At 35.6% G+C, this 12,898-nt stretch overlaps 1 protein-coding gene across 15 annotated transcripts in view; it reads left to right on the forward strand.

Annotated features, from left to right (window-relative positions):
* LOC120530915 (eukaryotic translation initiation factor 4 gamma 3-like) overlaps positions 1 to 12,898 on the forward strand; it is a 206,790-nt gene that overhangs the window by 97,229 nt on the left and 96,663 nt on the right. For 14 of the 15 annotated variants that reach the window (XM_039755722.1, XM_039755723.1, XM_039755714.1 and 11 more), the window contains one exon: positions 11,802 to 11,981. In XM_039755722.1, coding sequence (XP_039611656.1) covers positions 11,802 to 11,981 — 180 coding nt within the window. Of the gene's footprint in view, positions 1 to 10,492; positions 10,544 to 11,801; positions 11,982 to 12,898 lie in introns of those variants that run through there. The other variant, XM_039755728.1, reaches the window with a different exon arrangement.

Below are 12,898 nucleotides of genomic sequence, written 5' to 3' on the forward strand. Positions count from 1 at the left end.
CCCCAAAGCATCTTATTTTTTATCTGTTTGGAATCTGGATTCTATCTCTATCTTTCTCACTTTATTTTATTTTTTTTATTTGTGCTTACAGCCATTATGTAGTTTTTCATTTCCTTTGACTATTATTGAGATGTTTTAGACATCATTTATGTATTTAAGCCCTAGGTATTACCTTCAAGATACTTTATATTGTTACTCAACAATTAGAAAATACTATTAGGTTATTAAGGATAATGTCATAAAATTAATTTATTAAATATTTTTTAAAATTTCCTAATGGTCTTTATTATTCATCTGTGATGTGTTTATGGTCACGTGGTATAGCAGAAACCTGACTTCTTTTTTTAAACTGTTCTTCATGAAACAACAAATTAAGTACAGGGCATATTCATACTTCCATACTCATTTGCCAGTTTAAGTAAAGTAAACCTGGTGCCCGAGTTGTGGAAGTAAAGTAGAGCACCTGGAGATTGTCCATATTTATATTACTAGTAAGTGACATTGGGCCCATGAAGCTGCAAGGCAGCAGAAGCTGGCCAGTCTTTTAAAATGTGTTGTCTTTACAAAATGATAGCTTTTTAAAATAGTGTTTTGGCACTTTATACATACTTGTAAAGGACCTAATATACTGTAAACATTCAAGTACATGCAAGTTTGAAGTCTATTGTAAAACATCTAGCTGGGTGAAATGTAACGTATTACTTGTGACTTAATCACTGTGTTTTACAGTGAAAATAATTAAGCATAAACCAAAGATTATGTGAACTATATTGTTTTCCTTTATAAATACCTGCATGAATCCCTTCGGGTGTATTTTGTGGAAAATACCTGCTCTTGCAGATGAAGAAATACAGTTATGTGAAAAGTGCACTCTATTAAGTGTTTTGTTTTCTTTTTTGACATATGTGGGCATATCAGTGTTTGATCTTGATATATAGCAAATATCATGCAACATTTACATTTTGTCATCATTTTTATCTATACTAATAAAAGGCAAAGCTCTCACTGACTGACTGACTCATCACTAATTCTCCAACTTCCCGTGTAGGTAGAAGGCTGAAATTTGGCAGGCTTATTCCTTACAGCTTACTTACAAAAGTTAAGCAGGTTTCATTTCGAAATTCTACACGTAACGGTCAACAATGTCCACCATGTTGAACTTTCTTATTTATGGCCCCATCTTCACAAAATTTGGTAGGCGGCTTTCCTGCGCTAACCGAAACCGATATACGTACTTATTTCAATGGTATGACGCCACTGTCGGCCGCCATATTGAACTTTCCAATGTCCCGTGTAGGTAGAAGGCTGACCCCATCTTCACAAAATTTGGTAGGTGGCTTCCCTGCGCTAACCAAAACCAATGTACGTACTTATTTCGGTGGTATGACGCCAGTGTCGGCCGCCATATTGAACTTTCCAACGTCACTAATTCTCAAACTTCCCGCGTAGGTAGAAGGCTGAAATTTGGCAGGCTCATTCCATACAGCTTACTTACAAAAGTTAAGCAGGTTTCATTTCAAAATTCTACGCGTAACGGTCATAACGGTCAACAACGTCCGCTATGTTGAACTTTCTTATTCATGGCCCCATCTTCACGAAATTTGGTAGGCGACTTCCCTGTGCTAACCGAAACCAATGTACATACTTATTTCGGTGGTATGACGCCACTGTCAGCTGCCATATTGAACTTTCCAACGTCACTAATTCTCCGACTTCCCGTGTAGGTAGAAGCCTGAAATTTGGTACTTATTTCGGTGGCATGATGCCACTGTCGGCCGCCATATTGAACTTTTCAATGGTCTTTGTTACTTATGGTCCCATCTGCAAAAAATTTGGTACGCAGGGTCCCAACGCTAACTGAATCCTACTTACGTACATATATACGTCCATAGCTTGCAGCTCGGTCACCGTGTGAGGCAGCGTTGGGTCCCCCATCCCAACGCCTCCCACGTTGTTGGTTGCCTGCCTATATAAGGCCGTCCGTCGCTCCAGTCTCTACATTCCCTTCCTTGCTTCGCCACGGGATTCACGTCTCCCTGCTGATAACTACAGCCTTTTTATTTAATCCACGGCTTCTCCGCTGTTTTATTGTTTGTTTATTACGATTATAGTTATTGTTTAGGTATTTTAGACTTACTTTACATTGTTCAGGTACCCATTTCCTTTATCATTCCAACTGTACCCCCATTAACATGTCTATCGAGGTGATCACCATCGATCAAAGAACTGTCACTTACCGAGTGGTTTCCATGCCCGGAGATGGCACCTACCTTTTCCATTCTCTTTGTTACATATTGCACAGCTATATCAGGCTCACTCTTGATATCCGGAGGAACATTGAGTCTTATGTATTGAATGACTGGGACAGGTTCAACGTGTGGACTGATGACGGTACAGGAGATAATTATTCTACACAGGAGAACTAGAAGAGTGAAATGCTTAAGCCCTTCACCTATGCATCTGCATGTGAATTGATGGCTGCCGGTGAATTGTTCGGTTGTCGCTTTCAAGTGTATCGAAATGGACAAATATTTTACGCCTTTTGACAACTGCCAATGCCTCTTAAACATCTTAGATTGACAGGTGACGATTTCAGTAGTGGACACTTTGATGTTTATGAATGTTTAAACTCTCAGAAGCTGGATGTAAAGTTATCGATGAAACCGGTTGTATACTTACAACGCTTGACAGATGCCGAATGTCTCTTCAACACAAATATCACAAATACTGTCGTAATTGAAACAAACCACGAAACTCAAACCGATTATGACAGCAGCAATCCAAGCTGTGAAATTTGAAACAAGATTACTGTTCACATGGCCAACTGTACTTTGCATGCTCAAGAGTAAGCTCAGCGCACAGCTTGGTCATATTACAACTGGAGGGCCGAACTCACAATGCGGTATACAAAGAGATCCTTAACAAATAATTATTGGTATATTTTCCCTCAGTTTAAAAAGGTTTAATTTTCTTATTAATAAAAATTTTAAGGCAGTACTTTGCCGCTGCGAAGCGCGGGTATTTTGCTAGTAATTTAAATAAACGTAAATACAAATTTCACATGTGGAAAAAGTAAGCACACTCCTACATTTATCACCACCTCAGATTCCCAAAATCAGAATCCGGTGCACCAGATCATTAAAATGGGTCTTGGAGCAAACTGTCTTAATTAAACCTCACACATTTAGTTTGCTTTACTCTCTATTTTGTCACCATGCCTAGATTAAAGGAGCTTGGTTAGGCCCACAGATAGAAGGTTATAGATGCCTATGAGTCTGGGCAAAGATTTAAGTAGATATCCAAACAATTCGGCTTCAATCATTCCACTGTCATATGCAAGTGAGGAATGTTTTCAAACAACTGCTAACTTGGCCAGAGCAGGCCAACCTAGCAAGTTCAGTCCGAGAGCAGAACACAAGATGGTATAAAGAGCTCTAAGTATTGCAGAGTTTGATCATGGGATCTATAGTCTATGAATGAGTCAACCTTTAGAAAGAGGCTGCACAGTCTTAAAAGAACGTCAGGGCTAGACAAAGTTTGCCCAAGTAAAAACCAAAACTGGACAAATAAGGCAGAGCTAGAGTTATCTAGCCACAGTATCAGAAGACATGTTTGATGAAACCCAAAGACTTCATTTGAGCACAAGAGCCTGATACCAGCTTTAAAGCTTGGTGGTAGAAATGTTATCTATGATTTGTGGTTGCTTTGCTGCATCAGGGCCTTAGGCAACTCACCATCATAAAATCACATATGAATTCTTTATTGTACCAGAGGGTGGTTGAGGATAATGTGACACCATCTGTCGGAAGATTGAAGCTTAATCAAAAGTGGACATGGCAATGTGATCGATGACCTTTAAACATACTAGTAAATCCACTATGGAATAGCTGAAAAGAAGTAAATGAAGAGTTCTGCAATGGCCAGATTAAAGCCCAGATGTGAATCTTTTTAAAATGCTATGGATGGATTTGAAATGGGCTGTTCAAGTGAGACACCCTTCAAACATTATACAGCGAAGATAATTCAGCATGGAGGAGTGGGAAAAACTGTCTCCCATTCGATGGTTAAAGACTGCTAGATACTGTAGTTATAGGAAATGCCTACTTCACATTGTTTTTGCCAAAGTCACCAATGCCAGCTATTAGAGCCAAGGGTGTACTTACTTTTCTATAGATGGAAATCTGTTCATTTTTAGTTCAAAAAAGTATTGCAAAGTTAAGTTTTTATTTTTTGTATTATATCAAATTTATTTAAATATGTATAATGTTTAAATAAAGATCGAATGTTGATGAGTCCACATATGTTAGAGTTTTACCTACTTTTTCACATGACCATATACTGAAAAGGGCTGCTTCATGTTTCCACTCTAATCCCATTCCTTGTCCACATGGTTTTTCTCAATTCCACATGGTGCAATGTTAAGCATCCTCAAACAGTGTATATCTGTCTTGCTGATAGTTAAATCTGTGTAAAGACTGAGTGGAAAGTTAATTATTTCTTAGTTAATTACAATTTTATTTTGTAGGTTTCACATAATGTAAATGCAATAACTTAGTTCTTGTATTATTATATTTAAAATAATAGTTGCCTCCTTTTTATAGGTAATACATATTAAATTATATTCATTAGTTAAATATTCAGTTAAAATTACAATAACTGACAAATCAGAAACAATTACTAAACTGATTCATAAAGTTGAACTAATCTTTGCATAAATACAGAATGTTTTACAAAGCATACACACAGAAAATTAAAGGTACAGTATTCAAATACATTATGATTTGACAAAAAGTGCCTACAGCAGGTATAGTCTGACAGTAACAGTTTATTGCTTACCGAGCACAGTTAAGCACTAGTAAATAGGTTCACAAAACATGTGCATTAAAATGAATACTATTATGGTGTAAATAGAAGAAAGAAAAGTGGTTGGTTTTGAGGTAGTAAAAAAAACTTTTTAAAGAAGCTTCACAGACAGACCAAGAGGGGGAGAGTTCCAAAGTGTAGGAGCCACAAAGCTACATTTACTAATATTAGTCATGGTTAATGGTGATAAGGCCATCATTAGATTATCCCAGGTGTGTTATACTTAATTTGTGACAAGCGATAATATAATGTATACTAGGGTCTAAAAGTTACAGCTTTACAAGTTATTAGCGCTTTTTGAAAATTAATTAGTACCAGACTCAAATTCATTTGTGGTTACGTTATCAGTAAAGGTGCTAGTGTAAATAATGCTTGTCTCATTGTTACTGAGCATATAGTAAGAATGTGATGTATGTCAACCTCAGCCCCAAAACCCATAAAATCAGATTATACATTTTAGTTAGGCTTTCCTATGAACAAATGTTTCAAGTGTATTTAATTTAATATCATAATGAATTCTGATAGATTTGTGTTTGAAAAGAGCATATAAGAAAGCAAAATGTAGAACTTAACACAATTTTAATTGAGGCTGTTTTGGAATTAGACTCGAGCAACAAAATATGTCTCTTTTGTTAAATCGTTTTGATTTTTCTTCTTCAGTCCTTGCATAAGATTATTTTTTGAGTTAATTACCCTATATTGATTGGCTTTTTCAGATTATTTTTTTAGTTATTTATATTTCTTTTTAAAAAAAAAGTCATAGCACACATTACATTCTCAAACCTGTTCAATCCAGTACAGCGACACAGAGATGAAAAAGCGTATCTCCGCACTACCTGTATGCATATGTGGGAAGCAGTCCTGGACAGAACACCACTGTAGGACAAGTTTCACTCACACCCCCATATATGCCCAGTCACCCAGGGCCAATTTGGAATCACCAGTTACCTTAACACTCACATCTTTGAGGTTGTGGGAAGAAAACTGGGGTCTGCTCCACACAGACATGGAAAGAACATGGGATCATGTCCAGAATGTGACATGTATGAGGTGCACCTCATTCTTTAAAATGTAAGTTTTTGAAAGTGAACTGACACCTTGCTGGCTAATTTCTTCTCTCTTATTAGATTTTGCTTCATTATACATATAATAATATTAATAGTGATTTCTCTTTTATATTGTACTAACTGTTAAATATAGAAGTTAATGGCAGCACAGTGGCACAATGGTAACCCATGCTGCCTTGGAACATAGAGACTGAGGGTTCAAGTCTCAGGTGCTCCCCGCATAAAATTTATGTATTCTTCCCATGTCCATCTGGGTTTTCTACAAGTGCTCCTTTTTCTGCCCACATTCCAAAGACATGCAGGTTGGGTGGATTGGCGACGCTAAATTTGCCTTAGATGTGTGTGTGCGCTTGTGTTTGCCATGCAATGGGCTGGCACCCTGTTCTAGGACTGTTCATGCCTTGCACCTAATGTATGTTGGGATAGGCTTTAGCTTCCCAACAGCACTGCTTTTGATAAATGTATTTGGAAAATGAATGGAATAATTGATAGAGCAGTTAAAGCACTGCGAGTGTATAATGTAGAGGTAATCAAGGTTCAGTTATATTGATATTTTTCCATAATTGATTGATGTTAAATGGTGTTGCTTTTCCCAGGTTTTCATAAAACTACTTTTGTGCATTTAAACATTTTTGATAAAAGTTATAAGCATCTATTGAATAATTTTAAATGTAATTGTTGATTATTTTCTTACCCTTGTTAAATATTTTTTCAAACAATTTTAGCAACCTTTTATTTAATGTAGCTAAAGATATTTGTATAATATTGAATTTGTAGTTTTTTTCAGGATTATCTTTAAGAATAATTTATTAAAAATCAAAATTCCCTTTGAAAATTGGTGTCTGAGCTGACAGCTGTCAACAAACGAAAAGGGGTCTTACTGAAGGTGTAACAAATGAACACTTCATCATACAAACAGACTTAAATGTTATTTAAAGACTTAAATTTAATCAGAAAGATTGGGGCATATTTATTACCTGACACTTGAAATACTGTCTGTATCAGGGGCTAACATGCGACACAGCCTTTAAGAAATGGCTATCATTCTTTGATTTGGTAGTATATCGATTTTGAACACAAAGAAGGCACAGAATACAGGTGGGGTGTTCAAGTATCATCTTAAGTGATCCTCATCAAGTATCAGTCAAGAGAAGCCATGTTTCATGTATTTCTTTAGTGGAAAGTCCATCTCATGTGAATGCATTCACACCTGTACATATTTTTAATGGCAATGTGCCTAGAGAAAATTTTTCAACACACTCACTTAACCCATCACCCACCAACCCAGTCCTTTCATTGCCTGGCCCACAATTAACACCGTACTGCCCTACAACATCTACCAGCTTTTAAATATGTAAGAATTTTGTAAGCAATTATCCCATTTCATTTTCTTTCTTGGCCTCCTTTTGCAGTCCTGGAGCAGGCCAATGAGAAATAATTAACCATGCAGTGTAGCTATGCTAAACAAAAAAGCAAAAATGCCTTTATTCAATTTGCATCCATTATATGGGCTAATGAAATGGGAAATATTTCATTACCCCTGAAGAAATCAAACTTATTGAATGACTTATAAGACCCCATTACATTAGGGGGAAAATGAATAACCCAAGCTTAAACATGTTTTAAAGATATATTAGCCATTCATAAACTGACTTTTTCATGTTTCTGTTTGTTAAGTAGCCTTGTAAATCCTCAGTTTTAATCCAGGGAAAAATATTACAATATTGAGAGTTCATGTTCAGATGGGCTATATCTTTGTAAGTCTGTAATAAAATTGTGTACCGCTGCAGCCCACTTTAATATAAAGCAGTCTATACATACTGTATGTCTGTATCTTAATAGTTGACATTTGCATGCACATTCTCAAGAAGAGAAACAATGGCAAGAAGGAGATTGTGGTAGAAAATTTTGCAGCTCCTGGAATAGATCATAAATGTGGAACAGTTCAAGTTTGGTCTTTCTTGGTACACTACCCACATATATGTAAAGCAATGTTGAAAGTTGAGCAAGAACAATCAGTATCAACCCTCACAAAGAATTCACACGGTGCCATTAGTATAAAAGATGATCACTGCTAGAGCACCTACACATGTCTTTTGTAAGAGCTGGTGGGGAAAAATGTCAAGTAAGGAATCTGCACATGCAGATAGTTTATTTAAATATACCATGTTGCATCAAAGAAAAATGTTTTGCATTACAAAATCGTGTTTGGTAAATACGTATGACCCTACATACAGTCAGATGAAGTTTAAGATGTCACATTTGTGTATTGCTGTTATACCTACCAGGGTTTCCTAAAAGTGATATATACATTAATTTGGAATTTCATCAGTTACATCTCTGTGGCATTCCTGCTTGTGTCGACCAGAAATGGACAGCAGCCTAAAGAGTGTTTTTTGGGCTATGCAGTTTAATAAACTTTCACCCAAAACTGATAAAGCTTTTTGCTTTAATAGAGTTTCATTTTCAATGGGTTTTGCAGCTCAGTTTCCAGTGTTTTATCCCACTTTTAAATCACTTCTTTGGCTAAAACTAGAATAGAAGGGAATGCATTCATAGTTTGTGACAGCCCTGTGAAAGGAAGAATAAGACCCTTATTACATGGGAGACCAAATGGTACATACAGTACTGATGTTCCTCAGTACCTCTCAGGTTGTACAAGTAGTGAAAGTCATGTAAGCTGAAAGAACCCTTTTTACAACTGAGTAATCTTCATTTCAGCTGCAGCTTCTGTTTCTGAATTTACTGTATGATAAGAGATTTGTCCCTCAAGAAATGTTATGGTTCAGTTTATTTAAACATATATTATTTTGACGGCATAGTGGTAGCACTGCTGCTTTACAGTAAGGAGATTGTGGGTTCACGTTCCTGGTCCTCCCTGTGTGGAGAGCGTTTTAAGTAATGAGAAAAGCACTATATAAATGTAAAGAATTATTATTATTAAATAATCATCACGTTATTCTGATACTTCAGCAAAAAAACTTGATTTTCCAGGACATGGAGATGAGAAAAGTTTAAAATTAAAACATGCTGGTTAGTTTCATTGACTAATTCACCATGGAACATTGTATAGATTCCCACTCCATCGATCCTATGTGTTCTTTAGACTGCTATTTGACACTTTTTAAATAATGAATTTCTTTTTTTATATATGCTTTCACAGATATTCTGCACTTGATATAAGTAATTGTTCTGTGGCATGATTGAATTTCACTTAAGACGTAGCTGTTGGACATAGTTTCTGAATTTTCTGTTTAATTCTGCCTGATAGTGTGATATTCATGGTAACTGATGGCATGAGTCAGGTCCTGATGCAGCAATCGTGTCCAAGACACACTTTCAGACTTTTCCTTCCATGAAGCCATGCTTGTTGTATGTTTTCTTGGTGGTAGACTCGTCCAAGTTGACGTTTAGCATATCAAGAATGTTGCATTGATCACCTGATGTAAACCTATAATAATTTAAGACTTTAAGGTCAATCACATAGTCAGCTTATGTAAAAACAGTTGTCTAAGATGATTACTGTTGGCTAGATTGGTAGTATGTGTGTGTTTTTTTGTTTTTTTTGTTTTTTTTTTTTCTTTAAAACTTTGTGTGTATTTAGATATATTACTGTACAATGACACACTTAACTGTTATTTGGAAAAGCTTTTTATAGACTGATCAGCAGCAGTAAGCTGGTTTTGCTATCAATCAATCAATCAACATTTATTTATATAGCACATATTCATACAAAAAAAATGTAGCTCAAAGTGCTTTACAAAATGAATAGAGAAATAGAAGACACAATAAAAGATAAACATAAGTCAACATTAATTAATTCTATTAACATAGAATAAGAGTAAGGTCCGATGGCCAGGGTGGACAGAAAAAACAAAAAAAAAACTCCAAAGGCTGGCGAAAAAAATAAAATCTGTAGGGGTTCCAGACCAAGAGACCGCCCAGTCCCCTCTGGGCATTCTACCTAACATAAATCAAACAGTCCTCTAGGAGATGAAATTATAAATAAATACGAGGCAAAATTACAAACTGTCACAATTTCTAGGTGTTCTTGTGTATTTGTTTTATAGTGTTTTAAAATTACATTTTTTGTATGTTCCCTATCGGGGGGGAAATTTAAGTATTGATATGAGTTAAATTTATTGTTAAATGTTGGACTTTGGCACTTATGCATCATGACTATAACCATTGTCATTAAAAAGTTTCATTGGTTTGTTATCTAAAATGTTTTACTACCATCATATTTTGTTTCTGGGTGTCCCACCTCCAGCACCCCAACACTAAATCTCCTTCTGTCTTGCATGCTTGATTGCATTGACTTAACTAGTTAGACTTTACACTCCCGCATATTTCCCCATAAATTTTTCATGTTCATGTGTTTTTGTGCCTTGTCTTGCTTGCATAATTAGCCTATAACTTTTAACTATCCAATGAGTATAGATACATTTTTTTTTATATATATATTGGCAGACAAAGATGCCTCTTTATACTTCTCACGTCATTCTGCTACTATAGTTGTATTATTTTTTTCTTCACAGGCTTGATAATCTGTCTGTCATCAACTGCAGCCCTTTACTTTCGGCGACCTGATTGTTGCCTATTGCTGAGCACAAGTATGGTTTCTGTGCTTGAATTTTTCTTTTCTTTCAGCATCAAATTGCTTGCTGTTCTTTCATGGATGTTCCTCTAGTATTCATTTTGGTGTGCCTTTGTAGATTTTAAAGGCAGCCACCAAATTCAAGAGCAAAGGTTAATCCAAAACACTACATTAACATTCTTTTTTATGAGCACTATCAATTCAACAAGTAGCACCTTGCAGCTAATTGCCTCAATACATAGGATTGCCTGAAATGGTTGGAGGAAGAAAACAAAAAGTGTTTAGATTCTAAAATTTTAAAGCATACTGTGTGTGTGCGCAGCATTAACCAGAAAAAAGTTACACTTTGTCCTTTTGCCTCATATTCACCTTTTCATCTCAGTTCTTATTTGCTTGAACAACAAAAACAATTTGGTCTTTACCATCACAATGTTTACAGAGAGCAGGCACTGTTTTTGCTTTTTGTTTTTTCTTCTAATTCATCTCATTTCATGGAAATTCAATCAAAGAGAACAGGAAAAATAAACATTTTATGCATGTGTAAATCCATACAAATATGTTTATTCCATATGTTTACATATTTGTGTGTTTTTGTGACAAGTGTCTGAACCATGTTTGTGTTTTTTTTTTCCTTTCTGAAACTTTAGGCTGTATTATTGTTGGGTGCCACTTTCATTTTAACAAGAGTAGAAGGAGGCTTTACTAACTGCATTCAAAAAATCCCATGCCACCCAAAGGAAAGCTAAGCAAATATATGCAAAATATATGATATATGCACCTACCATGTGCATTTGGATAGATTGTATTTTCTAGTAGTTTCTATTGAAATTTGAATTGTCTTCATTTCAATTCATGTATGTCCAGATCACTGATACTATAATTATAATCATTAGTAGTATGTTATGCAATTGAGCATTCTCGGTCCCTGTCCCCCGTTGATTTGAAGATTCACACCATGCCAACATTCACACCTTTATTTTTTGCATTTCTTTAAAAACCTTGCAGTAATGTTTTTTATATACAAGTATTCATGTATCATTCATGTCCTCAACTTTAAAATGTATGTAATTCTTTTAATGAATAGTTTTTGTTCTCTCTACCCAAGCTAACTTTTTTAATAATAATATAATACAATACCCCCATACGCAGTCACTTTCCCATGTGCATTATGTTGAATTTAATGTAGATGTGGTCTTATTGGCGTGACCACTGAGTGTTAACTATCTTATTGTCTCCTTTTCCTCCAATTGGAATATTTTTATTTCTCTCTGCAGTTTTTTCCAAGGCCTCAGATGCAGACAGCAAGAGCTCCCATTCCCAGCAACAGTCCATCAATTCGCCCAGGATCACAGACCCCTGCTGCTGCTGTATATCCTCCTAATCAACCCATCATGATGACAATGACAGCCATGCCCTTCCCCACACCACAGGGTCCCCAGTACTATATTCCACAGGTGAGTATGTTGCTCTTGTCAGACATCTTTATAATAACATGCCAAATTTAAAACCCTCTATCAGAATGATGTTGTAGATATTATTAAATGTCATGAGTTTTATGCTTTAGCTTTTCATTACCCATCCATTTTTAAACCCACTTATCCAGAGTAGGGTTGCCGAGGAGCTGGAGCAGTGAATGATACTGTAGAAAATTAAGAATAATTTCTTGTGATAGGGCAAGATTAGGGCGTGTAATTACTACTTGTTAGCTTTGATTGTTCTGGTTTTAAAATATGAATTACAGCCAGTGCATTATTATTAAAATATAGATTTAATTAAGCCTCTCTTAACCTAAGGCTTTCCCTAGCTGTGATTGTGAAGTTTCCAAGACTTCCAATGGTGTACAGTAAATTTTATTTGTCTTTGAAATCGCATAAAAACTGCTTTCACATCTTTAGTGCAGATAATCCTGTACTTTCTGCGCTTGTTTGGTTTCTTTTTATTCTTTTCTAAATTTCTCTGTAGTCGAGCATTAGAGTTCTTTATTTTTTTTTTCCTTTATGGTAAAAGTGGGACAATTACATTCAGATAAAAGGTGAAAAGAGCTGAATTTATGATTTATGAAAATGTTGAATTTAAAGTGAAACAAGTGTGGCTCCCATGGTACTTGAGATATGAGGATTTCAATCTTCTGTAATTCACATATATATATATATATATGTAATTATTTTTAATATCACCATTTTTAAAGGAGCATAATAAGCGATTAACTGTGTCTGGCTCTTCCTCTGGTCCAAATAACCACTAAAATATTCCAGAAATCCAGGGAGACTGGTACTAGCACATGGCATATGTCAGTCATATGTTGCGGGTGAATGTTTACAGTAATAGTCAATGTTAGAAAGGTGAAAGAATATGTTTTGGAACATTGCCA

Source organism: Polypterus senegalus, chromosome 6 (assembly GCF_016835505.1).
Source record: "Polypterus senegalus isolate Bchr_013 chromosome 6, ASM1683550v1, whole genome shotgun sequence".
NCBI classification, from domain to species: Eukaryota; Metazoa; Chordata; class Cladistia; order Polypteriformes; family Polypteridae; genus Polypterus; species Polypterus senegalus.